General features: G+C 35.0%; 2 protein-coding genes across 3 annotated transcripts in view; one reads left to right on the forward strand and one right to left on the reverse strand.

Annotated features, from left to right (window-relative positions):
• Window positions 1-2341: 2341 nt before the first annotated feature.
• Window positions 2342-6900, reverse strand: LOC138333136 (cilia- and flagella-associated protein 141-like). The gene is made up of 4 exons (XM_069281300.1): window positions 6727-6900; window positions 6053-6093; window positions 5050-5179; window positions 2342-3397 (listed from the first exon to the last, which is right to left on the reverse strand). Exons 1-4 carry the CDS (start codon window positions 6817-6819, stop codon window positions 3296-3298), a joined length of 366 nt encoding a protein of 121 aa, XP_069137401.1. The 5' UTR covers window positions 6820-6900; the 3' UTR covers window positions 2342-3295.
• A 1858-nt stretch (window positions 6901-8758) lies between these two features.
• Window positions 8759-27379, forward strand: part of LOC138333137 (microtubule-associated protein futsch-like) — a 64262-nt gene continuing 45641 nt past the window's right edge. Inside the window, exon 1 of one of the 2 annotated variants that reach the window (XM_069281301.1) lies at window positions 8759-8944. In XM_069281301.1, the coding sequence (XP_069137402.1) occupies window positions 8815-8944 (130 nt within the window). In that variant the 5' untranslated portion in view covers window positions 8759-8814. The remainder of the gene's footprint in view (window positions 8945-27379) is intronic. The other variant, XM_069281302.1, reaches the window with a different exon arrangement.

Below are 27379 nucleotides of genomic sequence, written 5' to 3' on the forward strand. Positions count from 1 at the left end.
ACGACGAAACTCGTTCCAGACGTAGAATACTTGACGGACGCCATTTTAACGCAAACGCCGTGGATTCAATTTGGCGGATGCTGGAAGTCAAGCAAGCCCGAACATGTTCTTGCAACATCCGGAATTCGTCTTTCGGGTGATTATCCTATCTCGGAATGTTTGCAGTTTGTAAACAGTTCGCGGTTTTATTTGTGGGGATCCAGATGTATTGATGAAGAAAGTGCCGGTGTCCATGCGGGAGAGTATCGGTATGATATTCAACCATGTAACGCTTCTTCGGCATCGTTCTGCCTTACAGGGCAACATAAATGTGTGTGTCAGTATGACGTTGTCGACATCCCTTCAGGGAAGGAAATCGGGAGCTGTAAGAGTGTTTCATTTTCATATGAAGACAGCAAAAGCAGCAGCAATCCTTGGAAAGCAATTCTTCATACCGAAAATTGTGATTCCAAACTCCCATTCTTTTGTCTTGGAGGGAATTTTTCAAAGAATTTTGACAGCGAGTTTAAATTCTTCGAGGATAACACTTTTGTGTCGGCGGCATTAATGTGTACGCTTTATCGCCTAAACTTCGTGAGTATTACAGACATGCACAGTATGCCTCTTGACTTTCAGAAGCGTTTCCTAAACAGTTCCGTATCCTACTGGTCACCGTTCTTTCGGGAAGAAAGAATGATCTCAGGTGGAAACAGACTCACGAATGAGACTGAAAATTGTGTGTCCGTTACAGCAAACAAAAACCAGACTGCAAAGTTCAGTGTTCGAAGCTGTCAATTAACGGTGTTAAATAATGACACGGAATGTTCACTCAACCCATTCATCATTGGTTCTGTCGGCAGTTCTGAAAAGGACTTTTACGAATACTTTTACCTTCTTTTAATACTTGTTATTCCGATGATAGTAATTGCGGCTTGTGTCGTTAAAGGGTGCTGTGCGGTGAAAACAACTGGGTATGCAGATTTCTCTAGAAAGGACAATGTTGGTCGATCTAGGGCTGGTCAACACAGACCTAGATCGGAAAATCATTACCATTCGGTCAGATTGTCCAAACCAATCAAAAGGCAGTCTACAGAACCACCTTCGTTGGGTGCATCATCCATATTTGGGGATGTGCCTACTGTCCGCGCGCGCTTTGAAATGGAGGACGATGAACCGCAATATATGGAAATGAAGAAAAAGAAAGACTCTTCCGTATATGTCACATTAGAACTTAAATTTCCGTTAAATAGACCAAACACTTAGAGCAAACAGGTCGAATTCAATCAGCTGAGAAGGCTTTAAGCAAATACGCAAGGACGTATATCTGATTATAAAATATGATTGATTATTTTAATGTCCTACCAATAGCCAGGGTCATTAAGCATGGCATCTCGTGAATGTTGCGTGTTGTGTGCGTGATGTGCATCAATGATTTGGGAGGCTGCTGTATGTTCCTCTGGTGGCTTTTAGTGATAGGGGAACTCTTGTCCTTTTTATAGTGCTATCTCACTGAAGCATATCGCCAGAGATATTGAAGAAGCACACCCCACACGTCCATGATATCAGTCAAAACGGGTGAAAGGGGACGAACCAAACTGTTATCAGCACATATCTTGTTTTGGCGGAAATTTTCAATGAACAATATCAATATGGTATATAAGTTACTAAGGTCAAATGTGAATAGATTCAGACTAACATCGTGTTCATTAGATTGATTTCGGAATATACTCTGTGGCTCTATAGGAATCTTATGGTACATGACATTTGCACTAATGATCATGTAATGATTGTCTGAAAAGCCAATGAACTGTTGCAGATGTGGACTGAGCAAATCTGCAATGGCCGTACGTTTTTTGTTTGTTTATTATTACTAATTATTTACTCTGTTTGTCAGGCGTCCAAAGGACAAAATCCGTGCATGGATTAAACCCAAGTCCTTATGTAGATGTTCTTGTTCTCCAGGGCCTGGCATCATAAAACTCCCTCAAGGCAGATTTTCATATACTGGTACACTCGGTAAAAAAATGATTGTTTTCCCCTTCCCAGACTCTGTTCAAACAAGTTCATGGGTATATGCATGTTTTTTGTTGTTGTTTTTTTTAATAAAGTAAAGTCAAAGTAAAACATCAAACATTGAATCATAAAGATCTTCACTTCATTATAAGGGTTGTATGTGAGCTGATACAAGTTTAATATCCATGTCACAATGATTCATACAAGGAAAAACTTCTCAGATATATGTGAAAAATCAGCTTTTGAGTGAACAAGATATTGAAAGGTCAGTATCAAGAGGAAATTTTTTTTTTTTTTTTTTTTTTTTTTTTTTTGGGGGGGGGGGGGGGGGGGGGGGGGGGGGGGGGGGGTTAGTAAGCAATGGGGAATATGCACTTTTGACCTAAAAATGGGAATGTAAAGCGAGATTTATACAGTCCTAAAAGTTATAAACTTACATTAAAGCTACTCTTATCATCACCTTTTGAACAATTGAATTAAATATATTAAAAAAATAATTTTCATAATGTTGTCCTATGTTTCCCATGTTGTCATAATTACCGTGTGTTAGTTGACTCACTGTGACAGATGGCAAAATGAATCTTCACTCTTAACATTTTTTGGTGTTGTAATCTTATTTTAGTTCATCAGTATAAATTTTCTGATGTTAAAGTGTCAGGTGTTTCCATCTACTAATAAAATCTGGAATTTTAAAACAACATTTCAAGTTAAAAACCACAAAAAGACACACAAACAATATCACCATGTATAAAAGTATGATATTTACTTTTCCATTTCAATTTATGGTTTATAAATTTAATGTACATACAGAATCAGTGCTTCATATGTAATAGTGTGCATTCAAAATCATTTTTAAAACTTGTATAAATTTTGTGATTTTATGAAGAAAAGGCAATAAAAAGATATAAAACCTTTGGCAAATAAGTTGAATTCTTTTTTGTTTTTTGTTTTTGGAAATATAAGTGTGCAATTTTGGGGGAATTTAGTGCAATTTTGGTAAAATTTGTAAAAGTATAAAGTTGGCATTTGATTTTAAAGGCAATATGGTTGTAAACAGCAGAATTGATGATAGAAGTACAGGCACATTGGTTACACATCATTACACTTTCTCTCTTTACATTCACCTTTCTTTCACCTCACTATCTCTCACTCTCTCTTCTTCATTTTTTCTCTCCCTATACAATATTTTTTCACATGACACCAGTTCAAAAGAATAACAGTCCCTATCAGAAGACTAATATTGATGTAGAATTGCTTTAAATAGATAAATCTCTCCTCCTAAAGTTTGTATACATGTCCGGAACTACACTCTCTGTGTAAAGAATGTCTTGCCGAGTTTGTGAAGTTCTTTCTCATAGATATCGTGTTCTTGTTCTAATTGACGCTGCAGTGCAACTCTTCTCACCTGAAAAAACAAATATGTTCATTTTTTATTCAACAGAGATTTCATATCTAAATTGGGACACATACACAATATTGATAATACTCCTTTCGCAAACATATATCTGTGTGATACAATACTTATCCAACATAGTTGAGAATGCTCTTCTCAAATTACTTGTTGAACTTTTGGCACGGTGCTTCAGTGAGAACCCTGCACGTAGGCCATTAGAATTGTACCTTTTACTGATGCTCCCATTACATGATCGTAAAAGGCGCTTAAATTTGATATCTTATTTTTTCGCTTTTTCTTAACGTCTCCTTGAGGTCACCTAACTTTTGGTCATGAGTTGAACACTTGCCCCTGTAAAAAGGCTCTTGGTGCTGTCCCCCGGCCGAGACACACCATAGTCTATAAAAGTGGTACTTTCTACTCCTGTTTAGCGCTCAGCATACAGGGAGTGGGACGACTGGTTCACCCATTGTCAGTATAATGTGACTTGTTGGGTCTTTTCTTTCGTCTTTTTCGTCACAACAGGAACATACCACAGCCTCCCAAAATAAACGGACATCCACACACCACAACAAGTTGCACACATTGGAGGCCGTCCTTAAAGATCCTAGTTGTTAATAGAATGATATTTCTTAACCTTATCAACCAACCAATCTATCTTGTTAATGAATGATCTTAAACACTTTTGGTTTAAAGATAAATAAGTCATCATGGTGCAGCACTATGCTCTTTGCCATTATTTCTTTCTGGAATTCACGGTTTATTTTGAGTGTCATACTTCGTCTCTTGCAAAGTGGTTAAAAATCACCCTGACATATTACCACAACCTTTCCACAGTGATATCTGGGTTATGTGTTTGTATCCAAAAAGGGGCAGTTGCCTGATGCTGACTGCTGGTCAGTGTTTTTTCTACGGGTACTCCTATTTTCCTACACCATCGAAAACCTAGCACGCACTTAAATGACCCTGGCTGTTAATAGGACGTAAAACTAAACAAACCAAACCTCTGCTGTTTTATAACAGTTATATATCACTCATAGTCTGATGACAGCGATGTGAAATACATGTGTAGCGGGATTGAACTGGGTCAATCATTGGTGACCAGATAGCTCAATTGGTAGAGCATCCAGTTATAGTGTTCACTGTTCAGAGGTTTGGAATCCCAGTCTAGCCGCTTAATTTTCTCCTCTCTTGTTACATAATTAGCAAATTGAACGGCAAGCTTACCACCCTGTTTCAAGTACTGGGAGTATGCTTAGTATGGGGGTATGAGAATTTGTGAGTTGTTGTCTATGAATACTTGGAAAAAGAAGAGGGAAATGTAGCAGAATTGGACTGGTTTGATCATAGGTTACCAGGTATCTCAATCAATTGAGCATCTGGCTAGTGTTTGGAGGTCCTGTGTTTAAACCCCAGTCTGACCACTATGCATACATTATAATGAGATACAATTGACACTTCTTGCTAAACTATATTTATTTTTATTGTCTTATTATTTTAGGACAAACTTCACACTGTTATAAATTTAAATATTTTATACTACTTATTTGATCCGAGAGATAAAGGTTTCTTCTGACCTGACTTCTGACCTTCAATCTTTCATTTGCGACATGCTTTCTGACATATTCAACCTTTTACCTTTCCTTTCTGTGACATTTACTTACAGCAATACTAGCTTTGTGTGCCTGTCTTAATTCTTCACTGATCTTTCTGTCATCCTCTCGGATTCGTTTTTTCCAGCTTGACTGTTCTAGGTTTTCATTCCATTGGGCTCTTTGATTTGTTTTTAGCTCTCTGTAGAAATTAATGATTTTTAAGTTTTTAAAATTTTTTTTTTTTTAAATAATTGACTATTCGGTCAGGTAGCAGACCAGAGAAGAAGAGCCTGGCCCCGGTCTATATTTTTATTAATTGGGGAGCCCCTGTTTTGAGTCATGCATAAAAAATTAAAAATCAAATATATTCTGAAATTGGTAAATTCAATATGGAGTGTTTGATTTAAGTTTCAATTTTTATTAAACTAAACATAATAATAATGGGTTAGAGATTACAATTCTGGGCTCCTCCGGAAGTGCGTCTTGACCGAAAAATGTAGCTTTACTTGAAGGAAAATCCATGGCGCGGGTTTAGGCAAAATATAGAAAAACCCACACAATCGACCCATGAAATAAATTAGCTTATTTTGCCATTATGATGGAAGTGCTCAATTTAAGGCAGGTCTTAAGAAAAAAATTGTGTACAATTTTCTGCAATTTTGGGCTAAAAATCCTGATTTTTTTTTCATTGTTACCATAGTAGTATTCACGTGCATGAATAAGCACAGAATATGGCCAATCTGTATCAAAATATCAAATTGTAATTACAAAAGTTGTGCTGATTAATTATATATATACTTTTGTACAGGTATTTTTTACAGTTAAATGACTATATCTATATTTCTAAAGTATGCGCCTTATTTTCATAGATTGTCCAAATCTTCTGTTTTCTGCTACCTCAGTATTCACATTAACTCTACATCTAATCAAATATATAAAATGATACATATATATTTTTACTATATTTATATTTTATATTTCTAATTTGATGTTTCAAATTGATTTAAAAACATATAAAAACAATTACAGCAAAGACTGCATGGAGTTTGAAGGAAGAAAAAAAAAGACTTACAATCTGACAACATTTTCTCTGTCTGCCATCATTTCATCTTTCTGAAAAGTACAATGACAAAATAGTTTACTTGTGTTTGATGATACTATAAATTTGCATGAACATTAAAAAGGCGAGTCTCAGGGCAACCTTGATACTCTAGAAGTTACTATCACTAATGTTATATCCACCCTTGGACTATCTCATAGTAAAACTGAAAGCAGTTCAGGAGAAAAACCACTGACCTATTGTAATTCCTTCACTATGAGATAGTCCAGGGGTGAATTATAACATCTATGATAGTACCCCGTGGAGTTTTGGTGGTGGTCTCAGGGGAGACAATTACAATGAATGAAAAAAGAGACAAGGTTCCAGTGAATATTCCTTACCATTAAACTTTCAACAGAAATGAAAAGTGTATCACATAGATGTATGTGTGTGTTACGTACATTACCACATCATTTCTGATACATACAATGTACAATGCACATTTGTATGTGTTGCAAGTGAAATTTGTGAATTTATTATACATTTGTAGTTAAATTTCGATGAACCCTAAATGTAAATAATTAAGACAAACAATAAAACATGAATATATATTTATTACATTTGATTATCAAGATTAAAACAAACATAAAAAATAAACTTGAACATCGTCACAGATATTAATAAAATTTTACGATTATGTTAGTTACCTGGATTCGTTCTTTCTGTCGTTCGAAAGCCTGCTTTAAACTTGACTTTCCACCTGTGTTTATCTCGAACCGAAGCGTCGTTGCAAGACTCATTTTGATGGATATTTTGTCTCACACGGAATCAAAATACACAGGTTCTGCAACTGGTTGCTACTAGACGAAGTACGATGAAGTATGCATACGCCTATAAATATAGTGCAAAGTTAATTGCGGTTAATTATTTAATACATGGTGCTTTTAGCATTATTTTTTGTCTAATTGGATTGATATACATATTTTATATATTTTTACTAATCAAAATACTTATAATAGCTATTATATGCTCTCTGTGTATGAATACACTAAATTAAATCAGTATCGTAGATAAACAATATGGCGGCTCCAGGCCCTTTTACTAAATTGACCTCACATGGTAGTCTCAAATCAAGAGAGACAACTCTGCTCATCTTACGTCTTCCACGACTGGACGACCGACTCTTGGATTTTTTTTAAGTAGCCTATTTTAAATTCTAAAACTGTCATAGTTTACAGTCAGTATTTTAACGCGTGTTGAAGAAATGGTAAAAAAAGAGATAAACACAAAAGATTCATCCAAAAACGAAGACAAAAGTATAATAGCTTAGTACCAATATATTTAAAGAAGTCAAAATTTAAAGGATCACAAATTATACAGTTCCGAAGATTAATTTCCTTTACTGTTTACATCGAATATTATTAATATGGTTTAGAATTGTTTTCCTATTTCTTACATTCTATAATTTGTATGTAATCATTTACAATAACGAATAGAAAATAATATCAAACTAATGATCAAAATAGTTTTCAAAGTTGCGTACTTTATGACCGTAGTCTTTTCAAAATTTTAATATAAAAAAATATATATACATTTGTGATACATGTAGGGTGCCAATATGTATATTACCTTTTTATAACACACGTTTTTCTCTTTCTTCAATTTATTTTCTTACATTTACTGTTGTGTTAAAATATAATCACAGTCCATCTTTCCCTCTTGCCTCTCATCAGAAACATATATTAGAAATGATTCTGCTCTCATACACATGGATTAAGATAAATGAAACTTTTAAACGCATGTTGTTATGCTACATTTATTTTTTATACCAATGAATTAAAAATCATGAATGAGTATTTGATTTAAAAATAATACTGCGTGTAATTTGATGAACCTTTAAAGGCCCACTACCTTTCCGAAACGGCTTTTAATCTTTAGAATGGGAATGTAAAACAAGATCGATAATTTTGTAGAGTCTTAAAAATTATTACCTTACCGTTAATACTTCATTTATCATCACCTTCTGAACGAATTGGTTAAATTAAATAAAATGTTTATTTTCATAACGCGGGTCGTATTATGTTTCCCGCCGTCGTCCTAATTACCGCGCGGTAGTTGACTATCACTGCGCCAGACGGCAAAACAGCGAATTGACTCTCCACTGTTTTCATATGTTACGCAGGAAATCTTGCTTATGTTTGGTGTCGTAACCTTATTTTAGGTCATTGGTATGCCTTTTCTGATGTTATTAATGGTTTTTAAGAAACCTTTATATTTTTCTCCGGAAAGGTTATGGGCCTTTAATACAAAATACAACTGCATTTAAACATATCTAAATGTCTTTCTGTCAATAATAAAACTCATTGTGCATTTTATTTTGATCTTTTCTTTTTAAAAGTAATCTGCAACACGTGTTAAATTCCCACATTTTAATGCGTCTGCATTTTTTAGAAAAAAAATTCCGCGGGTATTTTTTTAAGTTTTCCTCCCCAATCCATTCATCTTCCAACTATTCCATATTACCACACGTGTCTAAAATCCCTTTGTCCCGTGTCATCGTTAAATATTGAGTATTACCGATGATGCATAACATATTTTTTGTTAAAAGAAAAATATGTTATCGATTAGGATTTGTCATCGAAAGGCCACACCTGAAAAACGGCTGAAATCGATAGTGATTCGGAATATTCAGCGAGTCGGATTTTACCTTATGAAACATGAAGTGCTTCCGAGTAGCTTCCGAAAGGCCACTCACGAAACTTCCTTCGTGCATCTGCGCTTGTTCTTTCTAAAAGATGGAGACTGACTCTAGCCCGCAGACTAACTGGGACTCTGACAGCCCCGTAGGGGCGGCACTTTTACTTGTTATTGGGGAACCAGTCACAGATGACCACCAAAATGTCATTTTAGAGGAAATTACTAAAGGTAAGTGCTTAGTTACTTTGCTCCGATTTGAGTCGAGTCGGCATTGTGTTGCCGCTCAGTTTTCTACTTTCGGATGGACTGAGTGACGAAGTAGAGAAATCAAGCTTCTGCTGCAGCGATAGTAAAATTGACCTATTTTCTCTCATGCTTTCACTGGAAGTACTTCTGATGTGTTCTGACTTAGAAATTGGCAATTTTTCTGTTGTCGATTTTTAAATTCAAAGAACCGTAGTTTTGTTGAACAAATCAAATGATAACACAATTTATGAGTCACCCGGTGACTACAAGTACAGAATACATTATGTTAATGCCGGCCGTCTGTGTGGCGAGATTTAGCTGTCTGACTTTGGTGACATGATGCCACAAACTAGTATGCACTCTGCAACACATTTGATTTATTTTCTGCAGGTGGATCTAGATTTTAAAATTCACTCAAAATATTGATTGATTAATATTTTGAGTAGGCACACACATTTTACATGCAACACTGTATAATTATGATAAAATTATTCAATAATGCGAGTAAAGTTGTATTGTTGTATTAGATCACAAAGAAAATAGAAAATCAGGTTAACTTTGTACATTGTACATATCTGTAGATCAATTTGTCAATAAAAGACAGTGACAATCTAGCATATACCATTGTATCCAAAACATTGTAATTAAATGTATCATTTTATGTAATACATTGTAGTATAATGTACATTGTATGTAATGTACAATACCATATCAGCAACTGTATCAGGAGATGTACACATGATACAATGTAGTGTAATTTGATACATTGTTGTAAGATGACTGGTAAATGGGAGTTAATTACTGATCCCAATATCCCTAACACCACCCTATCTCCATGTACTACAACCAATGTCTGTATCTCCCCCTGTTATCATAGTCACTCAGCAGGAATGCTGAGCTCAGACAACTTACAACTCTATGAAATGTCTGAGAGAAAGCTGGGCATGATTTAGGTGAAATCAGCTGATGCTTGATGTATTTATCTTAATTAAGCCTGATTTCGTAGCAGTTTTGACATTTCAATGTCACATGATTTTGAAACATCAATGTATTATAAGTTTTAACTATGTTGAGTTCTAAAGTATGTATGTATTCCATATTTGACCCACATCTGAATAATTACCCCCTCCCTCCACTATTTCCTAGACCTTTAATTCTCTAGTATTTGAATTTCAAGATACATGGAATATGATTTAACTAAAAATTCTTCATTTTAATTGATTTTTGCCTTAAAGTATACATGCAATATTTATGTTAATGATATAAATGTCCCTGGACATCCCCTGAAATTTGTTTCTCAACTTTTTGAGAGCTCTGCATGGGTGTTTATTGGATCAAATACAGTAATTGTATTGTATAGGTGATGCTGGCAATATATAGGTGACAATTCCTAATCAAACTAAAATGATACTTCAACAAATTGCCTGTACTGTAACTTACGTCAAGTTTTGGGATAATGTCATACACAACATGTGAAAACTTCTTTCCCTATAGTTCAGGCACAAGTATATATGGTCAGGGTTATAACTATGTAGTGCTAGTTTCAATTGCTCCTCCCTCCCTAGACATATGTATATAAAACCATAGAGTCAATATCCTTAAAACTATGAAAAATGAAAATAAATACTGCCCTGGACCCAGTATGTTTACATGTAAAACTATAAACATATGGGCAAGGGTTAGGAGGGGGTAGAGGGGATGGGGGGGGGTTTCCTGTGGGGCGGGAAGGAGTAAGGAAGGGGGTAAGAATTTACATTACACTAATGTAATAAATGGAGCAGAATGACTATGACCTTGGGGTACACTTCATTCCCAGGAACAGATTAGACAGTATTGTATAACATGCTAAAGATGCCTCTTACACAGAACACAAAATACTACATTAAAATATTGATGAGTATGTATATATGGTCGTTACAGTGAGAAAGAAATTCTAAGATAGGTCCAAGATGTTGAGTGATGAGTCAGCTGTATACAGGATGGTTCTCCACCCTAGTTAGGTTAATTACATTAACTATTAATTAGCTTAATTTGCAACATACTTCTTTACAGACAAATGATATATAAACTAATTAAGAATGTTGTCAAAAGAAAATTTCTGGATTTTTCTGATCTTTGACAGCATGATAACAAGTGCTTTCTGCATGATTCAATCAAAAGACATATTAATAAAAAAGTTATTTCAGTCTGTATAACTTAAAAATTGATTATAATTGAGGGTTTGTAATAAATTGATAAGTCAAAATTTATATTTTCAGTAACACCGAAATGTTTTATTCTTGCTTCTTGACTAATTTGTAAAATTGGGCCATTTAATTTGGATACAAAATGTTTTGTATCAATGAAACTCTGCCAGTTTGCATAAAATATGACAAAGATAAGAAACACAGTGACTTGGCTGGTGTCATACACATATGGAAACTTCTAGTAGATATTTCTTCTAGAAACCAATCCTATAGTTGACAAGGTTTGATTGACTACGGTAATTGAGATTATCATATTACAATGAGACTGGGTTAAGGTAATATAAATGTGCCAATTTTGCAAAATATTTTAAAAAATAAATTAGAGAAGATTATAAAGCACGGAACAAAAGATATGATCAATCTATCCATTATACAGATTTTGTTCTACATGTGGAATAATGATTATAAAATTATTGTTATGATGCATATCTATAAATAGCTATTACATCATTGACAGCTACAAAATGAGTAAAAACACCTTCATCTGCTATCCAGCGGAGATGTTGAGACATCTCTCATACACAACGCTGATTATACACAGATTCTATACTGATTACATACTGATCACACCCTAGATTGACATATAATCCGATATTGCAGAAGAATATTAGATAAAATTGTGGGGATTTTCATCTCCTTGCCCAACTTGTTATATGCTGTGAGACTATCACCAAATGATTATATTTCTCTGCTATATATCCCTTTGCAGTCGTGTGGACGATCACAACAAACTGATAAATTCACTTTTTTTTTGTTCTCATCAGTGCTAACTCATTGAGGGTGAGTCAGTTGTGGGATACAAGTAATATACTAGAGAGGAATGCACTTGAAATGCACATGCGGCCCTATGGGATTGGTGGCTGGGCCTATAGTGCTGCCTGACAGGGCTATACACCCCCTCCCCCCACCAAATTGTTTTGACAGTTGGTAATCAGCTATAATAAGGAAGATATAATTTAACTCTCTCTAGGTCTGCTATCACTTACAGAGGCACAGTGGAAAATATGGCTTGGTCTGGAACCATGGCCTCGTCCAGATTTCTCTGACATAATTCATTCTTAAAACCAGTTAAAACATCATTATACGAATCCTGGTCTATATTGCCTGTTAGCTCTTCTGCTGCTTAATATGTTCAATCCTGCATTGCTCCCTTTAGTTGCTTTGGGAATCAAAAAAAAAAGTTTTAACATTTCTGCATTATTTGAGACTAAGGAACCATAAATTTTTATAATCAAAATTGTCGTGATGCCATCTTTGTATTCTGTTTGAAAGAAATGCAAGGATTTCAAAGCAGTGATGGTGATGGTCAAATAAAATGAAATCATTTTTTATCAGATTTCATTACCATTTTTTATCAGGTTTCATTACCAAGGCATGGCACCAGTCGGCAGTCACAGACAGCAAGTTACCTTGGGATGGATGTTATGTCTATAGCTAAGATCTACTTTCAGGGAAAATGGTCCTTTAAATTGATATCTAGTGGCAGGTGTTTTTAGAGAAACACAAAATGACATTTGAATACCTCTATACTTTAAGACGCAAAATTCTCTTGTCTTCACATTCCAGATGATAATGATGTATATAGCCATGTGGATTTATGATGTTAGGACCTGACGAGGCAGCTGCTGCTATTGTTTTAATGTTGATATTTATGATAACTAATATGTGGAAATAACACTAAGAGAAAATAACTAATTACTTGTATCTTACTGTATTTGACCCAATAAGCGTCCAGGACGTTTTTTTTTTTAATGAAAGGGCGCTTAATAGGACCAGAAAAGGACTAATCTTTCACAAAAGTATTACAGAGTAAGTCATTAATTGATTTACCAAAGAAATCTAATAGAGAAATCTTAATTGTTTTCATAGAATCAGTCAGTAAGTGAAATAATTAAAAAAAAAGTGATGCTTCATAAATGGGAGAGACATTTATAGAGATGGGAGAGAGGGACACTTATTAGGTTGAATAGGGTAGGCAGTATGTCAGCGTGCCCCCTGACTTTCTCTCATCAGGGGTAAAGTGTACCCCACCTATGAAAATTTGAGGGGTACAAGCATAAATCTAGGGGTACAAGCAAAATTTAAACAATCATGAAGCATTTCATCAAGCTTTGATCATAAGACAATGACACACATTGATCTACGTTTTCAGACGATGTTTCATTTACAGAGTTTCTTTTGGTGGTAGAAGGGCTCGCAAAGAAATCACAAATTGTACATTTTTTAGCCAGCTCCATGTTTACAACATCGGACAAGTAAACACCACTGGTGGTATGCCTAACGATCTTTAGTGTGTGATAGCGCCCATAATCAAATAGCGAAACATTAATCAGGTTAAGAAATAACCTAGATGGATGGGTCGTCATGATCAGCCAATCAAAATGCAGGGAAATCGCCAGTAGCAACCAGCTTACAGAAAGATCAGGATGATGTTGTCTCGTCATTTCTTCCGACAATTTTAATATACAAATTATAAATAACAACTGTTTTCAGTTTTTACACCCATTTTATTAGCTTTTACACCTATTTTATCGTACGTGCAGTTTACCCTCGGCTTCCAATTTGTGTACATGCATATTACTTTTGATGCGTGAATCATGTACACCTGTACGTAATGGTACACCTGTACGTAATGGGGCACGCTGCTATGTATTTGTTTTTTGATTTAACAAATTTAGTTGGGAAAATTCTTTAAAAATTTTCATTCATAACAAATTTTTGATGACAAATTCTTTACAGATTTAAACTTATGGGTTAGGAATGACATATTCTTTCTTTTCGGTTCCTTGATTGAATTAAAATCTTGTTTTACCAACATAGAGATGCAATATATCCAGTCTATTTTGTAGACTATGTTCTGTGGTAATTTGATTCCTTCATTTACTACATTATGTATAGAGGAAATAGAAAAGCTGTTATCCTCCTGTGTGTAGCGCTACACTGTGAATGTATGTAAAATGAGTGATTCATTACATGCAACGCTTGTATCACACTTTTACTTACCGATGTAAAGCATATAATAACATTAAAACCATTATCGCCTTTATATCTTAACTATACGGCTATATTCAGGTTGTGATATTATCTAACCTGTTAGTATTATCATCTTAAATGCATTAGGGAAATTTATTAGTATTATCACCTTAAATGCATTAGGGAAATAAGCTCATTAATCTCAATAGTGCTTTTAGATTTTGACATTTTGAGTATTTTTTATTATTGCTTTATTAGAGATGGGTTGTCAACTTAAGAAGATGATTTTATCTTAAATTGTTCCAAGTTTTCATATTCTGCCAATAGCATTAGTCCATTACCCAGTAGTACTTTTTGTATTGGAAGGCAAATTAGGACTGAAACAGCCTGAATAATTAATTTTTAAAGATCATATTTGCGTCTCGCTAGAGTTATTGCCCCAGAAGAAATTTATATTTTCAAGGTTAGTATAATTACTTAATGGATGGAAGCAAAATTTAGATGTTAACATCATAAAGAACAAAATCATGGTTAAACCAATTTTTCGTAGCGGGAAAATAAAGAACATGAATTGCATTTTATATTGTTTTCGTAGCGGAAAAATAAAGAATATGAATTGCATTTTATATTGATATTAACTCTTGATTTTGCATTATTAGCAGTGTAGCATCTTTAAAATAGTGTAAAAAGTAATGAGTGTCTGTATATTAATCATATCACCCTATCAAGATATGATTCAGCAGTGTGAATCAGCACCCTACCCTGACCAGCTGCTGTGTGTTGAAATGACCAGTATTGTATTTACTTTGGCCATGGTCTATCTGATCTGACCCCTCTTGACCTCGCACAACAACACAAACAATATGTCACAGCCAACTACGTACAGCTGTTCGAAGAGCCTCGCAGACGAGAAAGGGACCAGTTAGAAAAAACATCATACCAGGTACAAAACCTGTAAGTGTCTGCCAGTGAAGTGTACGAGATAGCGAGCTAATTCAGACTGTCAAACGTCCTGGCCTGGTGCTCAGTTTGATGAATTACTGAAGCGAATATTTAAAAGTTTTTTTTCCCAAATTCCACTGAAGTGCTATCTAGCTTCCTTTCTATATCTGAGGCACAGGTTCTTAAATCTTTCACTGCTGTAGGTTTAAGAAATAGTGAATAGTAAAAAATAAATGTTCATATAATTTATGTTAAATTACTACTGGGCTTTACTAATGAAATGATTTAGCCCTTGAAATTAGGACATACCAAATTATCTTTAATAAATTGCTTCAATTTGTGTTAATTTTGTAGCTGAACTAATGTTAGATAAAGAATTTGAATGGGAGATTTAAATTGTCGAGTATGCCCAAAATAAAAAGAGTTGTAACCCTTTAATATATGATGTTGGATAGGTCTGTGTCTTGATAAACAGATTTGTTTGGTTATAGATAATTTATTATGGGAGATTCAGAATCTGGACATTATCCTTAACAGAGTTAATGCCCTTTGCTTCAAGTTTAATATTGTGAAAATATATCATCTAGTCGTGAATGAAGAGAGTTATGGCCCTTTATTCCAGTTTGGGATCAGGAATGGCAAGAAGAGTCCAGTTATCACAAAGATCTTTTATGGCAAGACATTTATGGTAGAGTAATGAATTTGCTGCTGTCCCATAAAAAGATTTTTAATATGATTGAACACTGATGGTGTGCAACTTGACATGGCCAGATGCTATCTCTTTTGCTCGAAATTGGCAGACTAGGCTTATCTGTTAAGTCCATCAAATCATGGGCCATGACTCGGCTCATATTTAAGGCATAAACTGTAAGGAGAAATAAAAAGTTATCTTGGTGAAGTACAGCAATTTGTCTCCTAATTTATTTTAGGCAATGTTATATATGATGCCAGCTTATTAGTGTCCATTATAGCCTATTATTTGCATGGGTCACACATTTTTTTTATTTGGGCTTAAAACGGGAATATTAATTTTAAAGAAATAAAAAAAATGTGTAATATGAGTACATATTATTTGTATATTGCTACTTTTTTCAGGGACAACATTTTATAAGCATGTCAATGTCCAATCAAAACCCATAAATATCATCCCCCACGGAAATGAACGGCTGTATATTATTAGGTTTTGATATTCAGGTGGAATGGAGCTTAATAAAGGATCTAAATTTGTCATTTATTGTAGATATCCTGTTACAGAGAGTTTATAGTTATATCCATTGATCCATCCACTGTTTGAAATTCATTGGTTTGTCAGATACTAGATTCCGAAGGTCGGGGATATTTTTGTAACATTTTAATTTTATGGGACCGCTGCGTTTTGTACAACTATTATAGTCGACATACCTAATTACAATTAGACATAACAAACACTCGCTGTATGTAATTCCTTTCCAATTCTATTTCCTCTGGCGTATATATATATTGCTTTCTATTCGCTGGGCTGTTGTTTAGTCTAGACAATCCATTGATTTCACTGTGGATTTCTATTTGTATCAGTATCCGAAATCTTCTGCAGTGTGATATTCTTGCTTTAGAGATAATTACTGTTCCCACATTTTGTGTCAGGTCTGTTATGATAAAAATCACTAGAAGGGTTTTAGGGTAACAGACCTGAGAGAATTAAATTACATTGTAACTTATAATGATAAATTATCAGAATTTGACTATTTAACATTACAATATGTAGTCTTTTGTGGGTTAGGAATATTATTAACTTTGAATTGGTAAGGCATATGTAATAGATTGTAATGTAATGCTTATAGCAGGTTGTTGTTGTTATTGGTATCAAAGTGGACTTGAAGACAAACAATTTAAAAGATGTTGAGCTCTTCTGTAAATTTGAGAGCTTATTACATTTTTTAATCAAATTTAGATGAAATAGTGAATAGAATATTAATGTAAGTTAACTCATATATCAATTTGAAATGATTTTCTTAAAAACTGAATTGAAAGTGAATGAGAGATATAATAGCCCTGATGTGAATGTATATGGGAGATAACTTGTGGATTAATAGGAGATAACCCATAAAGATAATAGATTTATGAAATTACATAGATCTGTTGAATCGAAAGTGAATGGGAATAGCTTCGAGTCGACTGATAATATGAATGCATATTGGAGATAGCTCCTGGATTAATGGGAGATAACTCATAAAGATAATTTTATAGTATATCTATGTAATTACATATAGAACTGTTATACATACATCATCTACTGAAAAATCCATTTGGGCTATTATTGATATCTATTTTCAATTTATTGGCATTAATCCTTATTAGAATAATGTAAAATAGTATGGTATGATCAGGATATATTGATACTGAATTCAGATAAGAGATATATTTTTCAAAATATGTATGGAATCTATGTATATACACAGAGAGTCTGTGTTATTTCCTGAGGCTAACCATTAGTGAGTGAAGTGACCATCGATCTATACTTACACTAGTAATTCTCATATTGATAAACTTCCGACCAGACTCCTGTCCCCCAACGCCACGCCACTAAAATGTCTGTGGTCAATAGATTTGTGGGATTATGTTTTTACGCCTACAGTCGATACATTTATTGCTGACACAAACTGATTTCTGAGTAATATCCATTAACTAACAAAAACAAAGGGATGACCATAAGTTTATTGTTTTATACATTCTTTTATCATTTATGGCCTATCCAGACACGCATACTTGTAAAAAAATATGACATAAGCAGGGTTTTGATATGTAGACTGTTGTCAGTATCCTCATGTATGCCCCCCTCCCTTCCAGGAAACTTTGATATGGAAATTTGTCTAATTATAGGTAGTTTCTAGTTTACCATCTACATAACTTTACCTATTGAGGTTTTTTGTCACCAATTGTGGTCAATGGTTTGTCAGGGTGAGGGATAATGTCCAATATTGTAAAGCCATCACAGGAACTATGGTCAGTTGCAAGGTTCTGAGCGCATGCAATTGTTTTTCATCAGGAACTACAGCTTTTGTTCATCACCACCAATATTAGGAATGATGTTAAAAGCCAAAAGAAAACCAGACTTAACTAGCTTTGAAGTTATATGCTTGAAATTTTGGGATGATGAAGATCAATGTTTCAGAGTGGCTTTTTGAGATTATGTAACTCAATAAGAGTGATCAGAGGGATATAAACTAGGATCACTGGGTTGGGTTTAAGGGGTGGGGGTCGCATGTTGGCCAGCCCATAAACATGCCTACATCAATCACAAGAATGTAGAATTAACTCAAATGGTCTTGGAGTGAAAATGTTGTGGCTATATATATATATATGTATTGAAAATAACCTCTCTCTCTTTATTATTTAGTCAAGGTCAGTATCAGAACCAATTCTCAAGATCTCACCAGTAAGGTCATCAATTCGGAAAGTAAAAATATGATGGAAGTTTAACTTATTCACTCCTGAAATTTCATAATGGAATGGTCCCATCTTTGATTTAGAAGAGTCTAAATGTGACTAAGGCATGAATGAGTTAAGAAGGTGGATGGATTTCTAACTGGTGGTTGCTGCATTAAGATAAAGCTTCCTAGTACATCTGAGAACAATGATAATCTTAAGAAGATATCTGGTTTTGTTCTAGCTGAATGCTTTCTAAGTAATGTGATGCTCGTACAGCTAAACACTGTATAATTACTACAGTACTGGCCGACTTCTAGTTAGGACTTCCTGTACAATGCAAGTTAAATTGGAAACTATTCAAGTTATGACATGTGTTTCACATTGAAAACTGAAGAGGTTAAAGTTTTTTTGGTTATCACACATAGTTAGGAAAGTAGGTCGCAAAGTGTCAAATACCTAGGAAGAAAGATACCATGCAACTTATAGTTCCGGAGGAATCTTCTGTATTTCTAACAAGTGCGTTAATGAAAAGCTGTTTAAGTGCAAGATGATTTGTTTTGATTTAGCTTTGTTTGTTTCTTATTTTTTTTTTAAGTTTAAAAAAAAAAAAAAAGCAAATATTTTTTTTTAGAACACCGAGGTATCCATTTACTGACAATTATAGTCCCACCTTCTGGTTATCATGACATCACAAAAATAATGTCAAAATATCGGTGGGACTTATCGAAATTGTTTTTTACCAACATCATTTGAAGATCTCAAAACCCTGTATGGTAGAATGTCAGGCATCCGAACAGTACCATATCCCATTGAAGCAGAGGACTTATTGCTAGAATTTCAAGACAATATAGCAATGCAGGCCAGCAATGTAGGACTATATTGGTCGAATATTTTATACCTTATATGAACATGGTGCCCAATTGATCCATCTGGTTGTCTTTGGTTCCCATAGTTCAGTGGTACAGCTTTTAAAGTCTGGCCATCGTTTAATTTCAGTAGTTCATTTTTCATACATGTATAAAAAGCAGATATGCCATGTATAATGTAAATGCAATTTCATTTCTAGCTTCTGCTGCAACAAAAAATCTTCAGTATGTCTGCCAACATTTTATTTGTATCATCTAAAGTTTGGCTCAGAATCAATGTGAATGGATGCTGGGATCATCTAGATCGTCTTTCTGATGGCAATTCTTACGGGGATATAAACTGTCTGTGGTTTTTGTCGGTAGCTTTTCTTATGAATTGCTGAACATCATTCTGATCTTATACATTTACAATATTGATCGTTCTGGACCATAAGCAAGACCAGGAATTCTTGACCTTGAGCAAGGTCATTACGCTGTATTTAAGACAACAGACCATGATAATTCCTCTGGGTCACTGAAATGCTTTGTAATTGATCATGGATAGGCAGCCATATGTTTTTATGTACTATATTTGTCATGGAACAATTTAGGATATTTGCCATTAATGACAGAATGTATGTATGTATATCAGAATTGTTTTAAATAAGAACATGGGGTTAAGATCAATAGATATTGAAGCTCGGGGAATAAACCTGTTTGAATGTGGACACAGGATCGTGGCGGGATGTAAATGTGCGTGCGTTGGAGGTCCTTTTTCTAAGTTTATATAGAGGTAGTGACATCATTAGCCAGTCAGACGCCATGCTAGTTCTAGATTGTTGGAGCTCAAAGACTTTCTATCCGGGACCTGTGATGTATAATTGATCATCCTTTTACCACTAAACATGCACAATGCACAATGTAACAGCATTAAGACAAATAGAAAACGCTGGATCGGAAATTTCTGTTAACTTAATGCTGGCTGACATTTAGATTTACAGTTAAATTGTCATTCTCGTAGACTTTGCTGCTATATAAAGCATTCCTCCAGCGCTTTATATTGTACTAGTTGTTGATTTCTTGGTCTGCATCCATTGGGGAGGGGAGGAGGGGGATATTTAGATTTTTTTATTGCAGCAGTTAAAACCATCAATGTGGTCTCACCTAATCACACTTATGCTATGTAACTGCACAGCTCAAAGCCCTTCATTTCCATTTCTGCATGCTTGTGTATTCTCGTAAAAGTGGGCCCCGCAATAAAGGCAGGGAATGCTGGAATCCTCTTTTTTGCCATCGGGTTGAAAATTGTTCAAGTAGCATTAGACTTGATAAAGTAATCAATCTATGCCACTGGCTTTACTGTACAAAACTTTCACCAACAAGCTACACAAAGTTCTTTAGGGCAGGAAATAGACCTGTCCAACGGATAATCTACCTTAAAAACCAAATACATGTAGCAAGTTTGCCGCTTGTCACTCCAGTGTATACAATATATAGGCTAAAGTGCACTGGGTTAGGGGTGCGGTGATGTTGCTTTTCCATTATCGTGGTATGTGTGTAAAATGAAAATAAAACCTAGTTGTATTGAAAGATTTTAGAGCGAAAATATCCAACTTGATGAAAGTAGGTCAGCATGTCTGTTAAGCATAAAAAATATCAGATTATAGGTATTCTTTAATGCTTCTGCTATAAAATGGGAGGGGATGGGGGTCAATTAGGCCATGTCTATGACAACCTGCAAAATTATTGCAAACTTGAGTAAGCGTTTAATCAATTTACAAAATAAATAAAAAAAAAAGAAGTCTACAGTTTTCATTAGTTTAAGTTTATGTTCAATTTGTGGTAAGTGAAATTGAGGCCTTAAAAGGGGAAAGGGAGCTTATAGAGATAGGGGTGCTTATTTGGTCGAATCTGGTTTAATAGTGTATCATATATAGATACCGATCTACATGTATAAGGCTTGTACTTTTCGCTTTTCCTATACGCTACAGGGTGAATGGCATTGGGCATATCCTGAATCTCCTTTCTGTTATTAATAAACTTAATCAATGAAATTATTTTTCTATGGATTCCTTTACACTTGCTAATGTTTTCCTGTTGGCTGCAACATGATCGTATCCTGTGATTTCCTACTGTTTGTGTATTCGATCAATAAAAACACTTTATTGTATAGCTGTATATAATTTCACAGTTCAATCTATTGGTGTATTCCTTAAAGCCATTTTTGTTCCCCATAAAGTTTGTATTCTTTCACTTATAATGGCAAATTAAACAGTTGGAAGCTGTGAAAATGAAAATTGCTGATGAGAGCTGACAAGTCTAGTGTAGATCAGTATCAGTTTCCCTCTGGGTGGTATTGTGTATCCACAGTCTGCTAGAAATTAGGATGAAATCATCTTCATTGAGACTGGAAACAATAGTCCAGAGATAAAACCTGCCAAATTCTGGACAGGGATGCAAGAAAACCTGACAGTGATGTATTGGATATTGGCCATTTGGGTAGTCTTCCTGGTCTGTCTGGACTCATTCAGACTCTAGGCATTCTGTAGTACATCTATGTACCCATGAAGTCTATAGTCTACAGTTGTTAGTTCTCATCTTGAGAGGATGTCTCAATGATTAACAACTACCATATTTGATCCAATAAGTGCCCACCGCGCTTTAAAAATTTGAAAAAAACCCAACTTCTTTCATAAAATTACTGCACACAGTAAGCTATAAATCAATTTGCAATAGAAATCAAATAATGAAATCTACCTAGTTTTCATGTTTCAAGTTTGATTTTAGGTGAGTGAAATTGATGCCTAAAAATGAAGGAGAGGCATTTATAGAGATAGGTAGGGCACTTATTGGGTCGAATACGGTATATTTAATGAGAATATGTGGAAGGAAATTGAGTTTTGACAACAAATACAATTCAATTATGAATTTAATTGTTATGTAAAAGCAATTAACTTGCTTTTGCTAATAAACCTTTCATATTCTATCAGAGGCATATAATGAAACAAGTGCTTTAATTAATAACATCGTCAGTAATTCCTCTACAATGTACCACCTATATGCCTATGCATGGTTTGTCTCATTGAGTAATTTAAGGAGTTTTCAGTATTTAGTTATTTAAGATACAAACATTGCTGAATTTTGTATGAATATTTGAGGAAATGGAAATTCAGCATGGACTATTCTCTGTAGAGTTTTGCAACTCATTTTGGGCAGATGACAGGTAACTGCAGGTTGGTGGTTTTTCTCAGGGTCCTCACCTTATTAGCCCACCATCTGTTATTCAAATCGCCCTGCGTCCATCGTCCGTCCGTAAACAATGGTTGTTATCACTATTTCTTAAAAACTGCTGCAGGGATTTTGTTCAAACTTCACATGGAGGGTCTCCTTGGTCCATAGTTGTGCCACACAGGATTTGTGGCTGATCGGAAAAACAAGGTGGCCGCCAGGCAGCCATCTTTGATTTTGGCAGTTGAAGTTTGTTATCAATATTTCTTGTGAACTACTGAAGGGATTTTGTGCAAACTTCACATGGAGGATACCCTTGGTCCCTAGTTGTGCCATATAGATTTTTAGGCTGATCGAAAAAACAAGATGGTTGCCAGACGGCCATCTTGAATTTGATAGTTAAGATTTGTTATCACTATTTCTCAGAAAGTGCTGAAGGGATCTTTCTCAAATTTAATATGTAGGTTCCCCAAGGGCCCTAGTTATGCATATTGCATTTTTGGACCAATCTGTGAACAGGATCGATGGCCGCAAGGCCGCCATCTTGGATTTTAATAGTTAAAGTTTGTTATCGCTATTTCTCAGATAGCAATGAAGGGATCTGTCTCAAATTTCATATGTAGGTTCCCCTAGGGACCTTGTTGTGCATATTGCATTTTGGGACCGATCGGTCAACAAGATGGCCGCCAGGCAGCCATCTTGAATTTTGATAATCAAAGTTTGTTATCACTGTTTCTCAGAAAGTACAGAAGGGATCTGTCTCAAAATTCATATGTAGGTTCCCCTAGGGACCTGGTTGTGCATATTGCGTTTTGGGACCGATCGGCCAACAAGATTGTTGCAAGGCAGCCATCTTGGATTTTGATATTCAAAGTTTGTTATCTCTGTTTCTCAGAAAGTATTGAATGGATCTTTCTCAAATTTCACAGGTAGGTTCCCCTAGGGCCCTAGTTGTGCATAGTATGATTTGGGACCGATTTAATCAACAAGATGGCCGCCAAGGAGCCATCTTGGATTTTGATAGTTAAAAGTTTGATATCGCTATTTCTCAGAAAGTATTGAATGGATCATTCTCAAATTTCACATGTAGGTTCCCCTAGGGCCCTAGTTGTGCAAATTGCGATTTGGGGCCGATTGATCGACAAGATGGCCGCCAAGGAGCCATTTTGGATTTTGATAGTTGAAGTTTGTTACTGCTATTTCTCAAAAGGTACTGAAGCAATCTGTCTCAAATTTTATGTGTAGTATGTTTGAAAAAGTTTAAAAAGTAGAGAAAAGATCCATCTTTCCATTGTCAGACATAGATCATTCTTTGGTGGGCGCCAAGATCCCTCTGGGATCTCTTGTTAAACTGGTATGTTCTTATTGACCCAAACTGATTTTGTCATTTAAGTAATTTATAAAAGAATATGCCATGTTTTGGTGATAAAAGAAAGCCAGAGTTCCAAGAAAAAAGTCCTGACATTTACTTGGTAACTGATCAACAAAGGTCTCCGAAACATAGCCCAGAGATTGTAGGACTGATGGTAGAATGTCAGCCACTATAACCAGTTGGCCATGCACTGTTGCCTCTGGTTCTGACAAGATTTGGTACTGTTGATTTGATATCTAATTATCTATAGAAAAATTGTATGTCTAGAATGTAATTCTTACACAGAGAAAAGGTTTATTTGGACAAATCTTCCATCCCTCACACTTTATCCTTTATTCTGAAAGACTGACAGTTGTATAGCCTGTTGTCAGCTACTATATTAACACATTCATCCCTGAAGACATATTTAGACTCTTCCAAATCAAGGACTTGAGCATCCCAATACAAAAATACGGGGGAAATGAGTTTAAGTACTGACACACTGACTTCAAAGCGAACCTGATTGAGCTTTATTTATTTGTTTGTCAGATTGTATCAAACAATTGTACAAAAATTTACAAGAAACTTGCAGAACAGAGTGAAAAAGGAATGATACTGCACCATACAGCCATTTCATCCTTCAAGAACTTGTCACTGCACAGATGCAAACTTGAAAAAGTTCAAACTAGAATGTCATACTATCTAAGCAAAGAGTTGTAATCTTTGAAAGAATTTGAATCTTTTAAAAGAATTCAAGAGATGATAAAATTCCAATGATAATTTTATTTGCTTTCTTTGGATACCTATATATGTTTTTGTATTTGTTGAGTTGTCTGGATGACCAAAGTGTACCATATTTCTTCCTAGACTGAAATTAACACCTGCTGATAAGTCAACAGATCAGTCACCACAGAGAAATTGACAAAGGATGTTGATATCGATTCACTATATAATCAGTTTCACACAAGGTCAACTTCTAACAATGTCAAGGTCACATTTTAAGACATTATTGTGGTTCTTGTTCAAACACTTCCCGCCCTATCCCTGCATGCTCATATTTATTGCAAGGTCGACAGGTAAAGTACAAGTGTGAACAAATATATATTGTTTTCTAGACCTGTGGGGTGTTGTCTGTAGGTATATAAACACACAGATTGTATCTTAACTGTCACTCCCAGAAAACAAGCGTAAGACGAAATGTCATGCATTTTAGAATGCTTTTTACAAAAGTATATTGTTCAATTATGACAAGAGCTTTTGTGACAGAGATCTAAAGATAAAGAATGACCAACTTTTTTGTACAAGAGTTTTGTGACCGAGGTAAAAAACAACCTATACTGACTATGCATAAACCCTTTATAAAATTTATAAAATTTGTCAGATGAAAGTTTTTATGCCTTGCCACGAAGGAGATTTTAAGACTTTTGTGTCCTATTTAAAACAGCCATTTAAGGATGTTTCGTGTTTTTACGGTAAAGAAAAACCAGAGTTCTATGGAAAAAACTGACCAATGTACTGAAAGTTAAGGGCAATTTTCCTGGGTAGTCTCAAAATCACATGCCAGAGGTTTACACTGCAAGTGGTAAAATGTCGCTGACACTTTAACCACTAAGCCACTACCACCTCTAGCTGGCGCTTCAAGAAGTGTTTCAATTTACATTGAGTGCATATACTCTCTAAACTTTGTCAGTTGAAGTGTACAAAGTATTAATGGAAGATGCTTCAGATCATATTGCATATGTCCTTTCATTAAGGTTTATATTGCAAAATAATAATGATGACGATGAAAACATATGTCTCTACTCCAACAAGCTACATTTATCAGTGTATAATCTGAATGAACCAATGTGAAGGCAATGTTTCTTGGGTATTTGTGTGCCAGAACCAGAAACCTTACAGCATCAGAAGTGATTCTTTGAAAAGAAAAAAAAATTAAAATGTGATCAGGTGACAGAGCCTTTGATGTTTGGAATGTGCAGCTCAACTGAACTGTGGCAGCGCCACATGTTGTTGTTTCAGATGGGATGTCGGCAGTCGAAGCTACAGATATAAATTAAAACAATCGCAGCATCGCTCAGGAAACGCTGCAAATAACACTTAGTAAATATACAGAGAATGGGTCTGGAGCATACAGACATCCTGTACTTGTGTAGTGATGGATTATCAAGCATCGTATTATCTTTTACAGATTTCCAATTACACTGATATAATCAAGCATTGGAATGGAGGAAATGAAAAACATTAAGATTCCTTTCCCTCGATTATGAATGAAGGCAAATTTTGTAGTTGTAACAGTACTGATATGTAGTGGATACTTGATAATCCTCTCCTTTTCATCCCCAGCCCAAACCATTTAGATTGAAATTTTCATGTTCCGAATTCTGTCTTCTTATATAACAATCAAATCTCTTCCTTGGTATCCCTGTCTGGATTAATTGTTAGTTCTCTGGAATATCAGGGTCCAAATTATCTCTGGTTCACTGTATACTGGTGCTCAAAATTTGACCAATTTCCCACATGGAAAGCACAGTCTATGACTAGGACTTGCAGAAATTATTGAACATTTCTATGAAATACCAAATGACATTTATGTTCTTATTCATTAAAGCAGAACAAATTGAACATTAAGGTAAAGATTTTTCTTCCACTTTCTAAACCTTATATATCTGGCTGAAAGTAGGACCTAAACCATAAAAAGAAATTTACCTAAATTATTAAATGATGGAACTCCAACTATCTATGTTTGTATGGTTGCAACGATTTATGTTGTAGTCTGAAAGGTATGAAAGTTATGATGATGTGCAATATAAAAAAGCTTCGTCCCCGTAGAACTCATCTAGATGGATATGCCCTGGAATGATGAAGCCTGCCAGCAAATCTCTGTCTGGAGGGTGGGAGAAGTGCTCACCTGAAAAGTTTACGTCAAAAAGCACAAGTCTGTGTCACGCCTCATTAGACAGGTCTAAACTAATTACACAAGTTAATTGGAGACATATTTAAGACTGGGTCACCAGTACTGAAAAGAGATGTCATATACATCTCTTTCTAACTAATTTCCAGGCCGACCAGTTACATCCAATTGCCTATAGGTGTAGAGATTGATTCAAACTTAATGTGATTTGACAACTTTGATGCCATAAGTTCTATCATATTACATTAATCATTCTGGTCGGGCTACATCAAAGAACTCGTGATGGCCTGGGTTCAAACGTAATCAAAGTGCCACAAGTAAAATCTACATGGCCAGTCACTGAGTCTGTTGTGTGATGTAGAGTTATATTTTCTTTGGAGCAGATATCCATTCTTTCATCATTACCTTGTTTCAGTTGGTTGTTTGGGCTAAATGTCCTATTAACAGCAAGGGTCATTTAAGGATAGCTTCCCTGTATGCAGTGTGTTGCGTTTGTAAATGTCTATGTTTTAA

Source organism: Argopecten irradians, chromosome 10, assembly GCF_041381155.1.
Source record: "Argopecten irradians isolate NY chromosome 10, Ai_NY, whole genome shotgun sequence".
NCBI classification, from domain to species: domain Eukaryota; kingdom Metazoa; phylum Mollusca; class Bivalvia; order Pectinida; family Pectinidae; genus Argopecten; species Argopecten irradians.

Bases quoted from the DNA above. Each gene is read 5' to 3' on its own strand.
- LOC138333136 (XM_069281300.1), bottom strand. From the start codon at position 6,819: ATGAGTCTTGCAACGACGCTTCGGTTCGAGATAAACACAGGTGGAAAG. The intron at 6,094-6,726 runs GTAACTAACATA...TGTACTTTTCAG, and splicing joins GACAGAAAGAACGAATCCAG to AAAGATGAAATGATGGCAGA. The intron at 3,398-5,049 runs GTAAGTAAATGT...TTGTTTTTTCAG, and splicing joins CACACAAAGCTAGTATTGCT to GTGAGAAGAGTTGCACTGCA.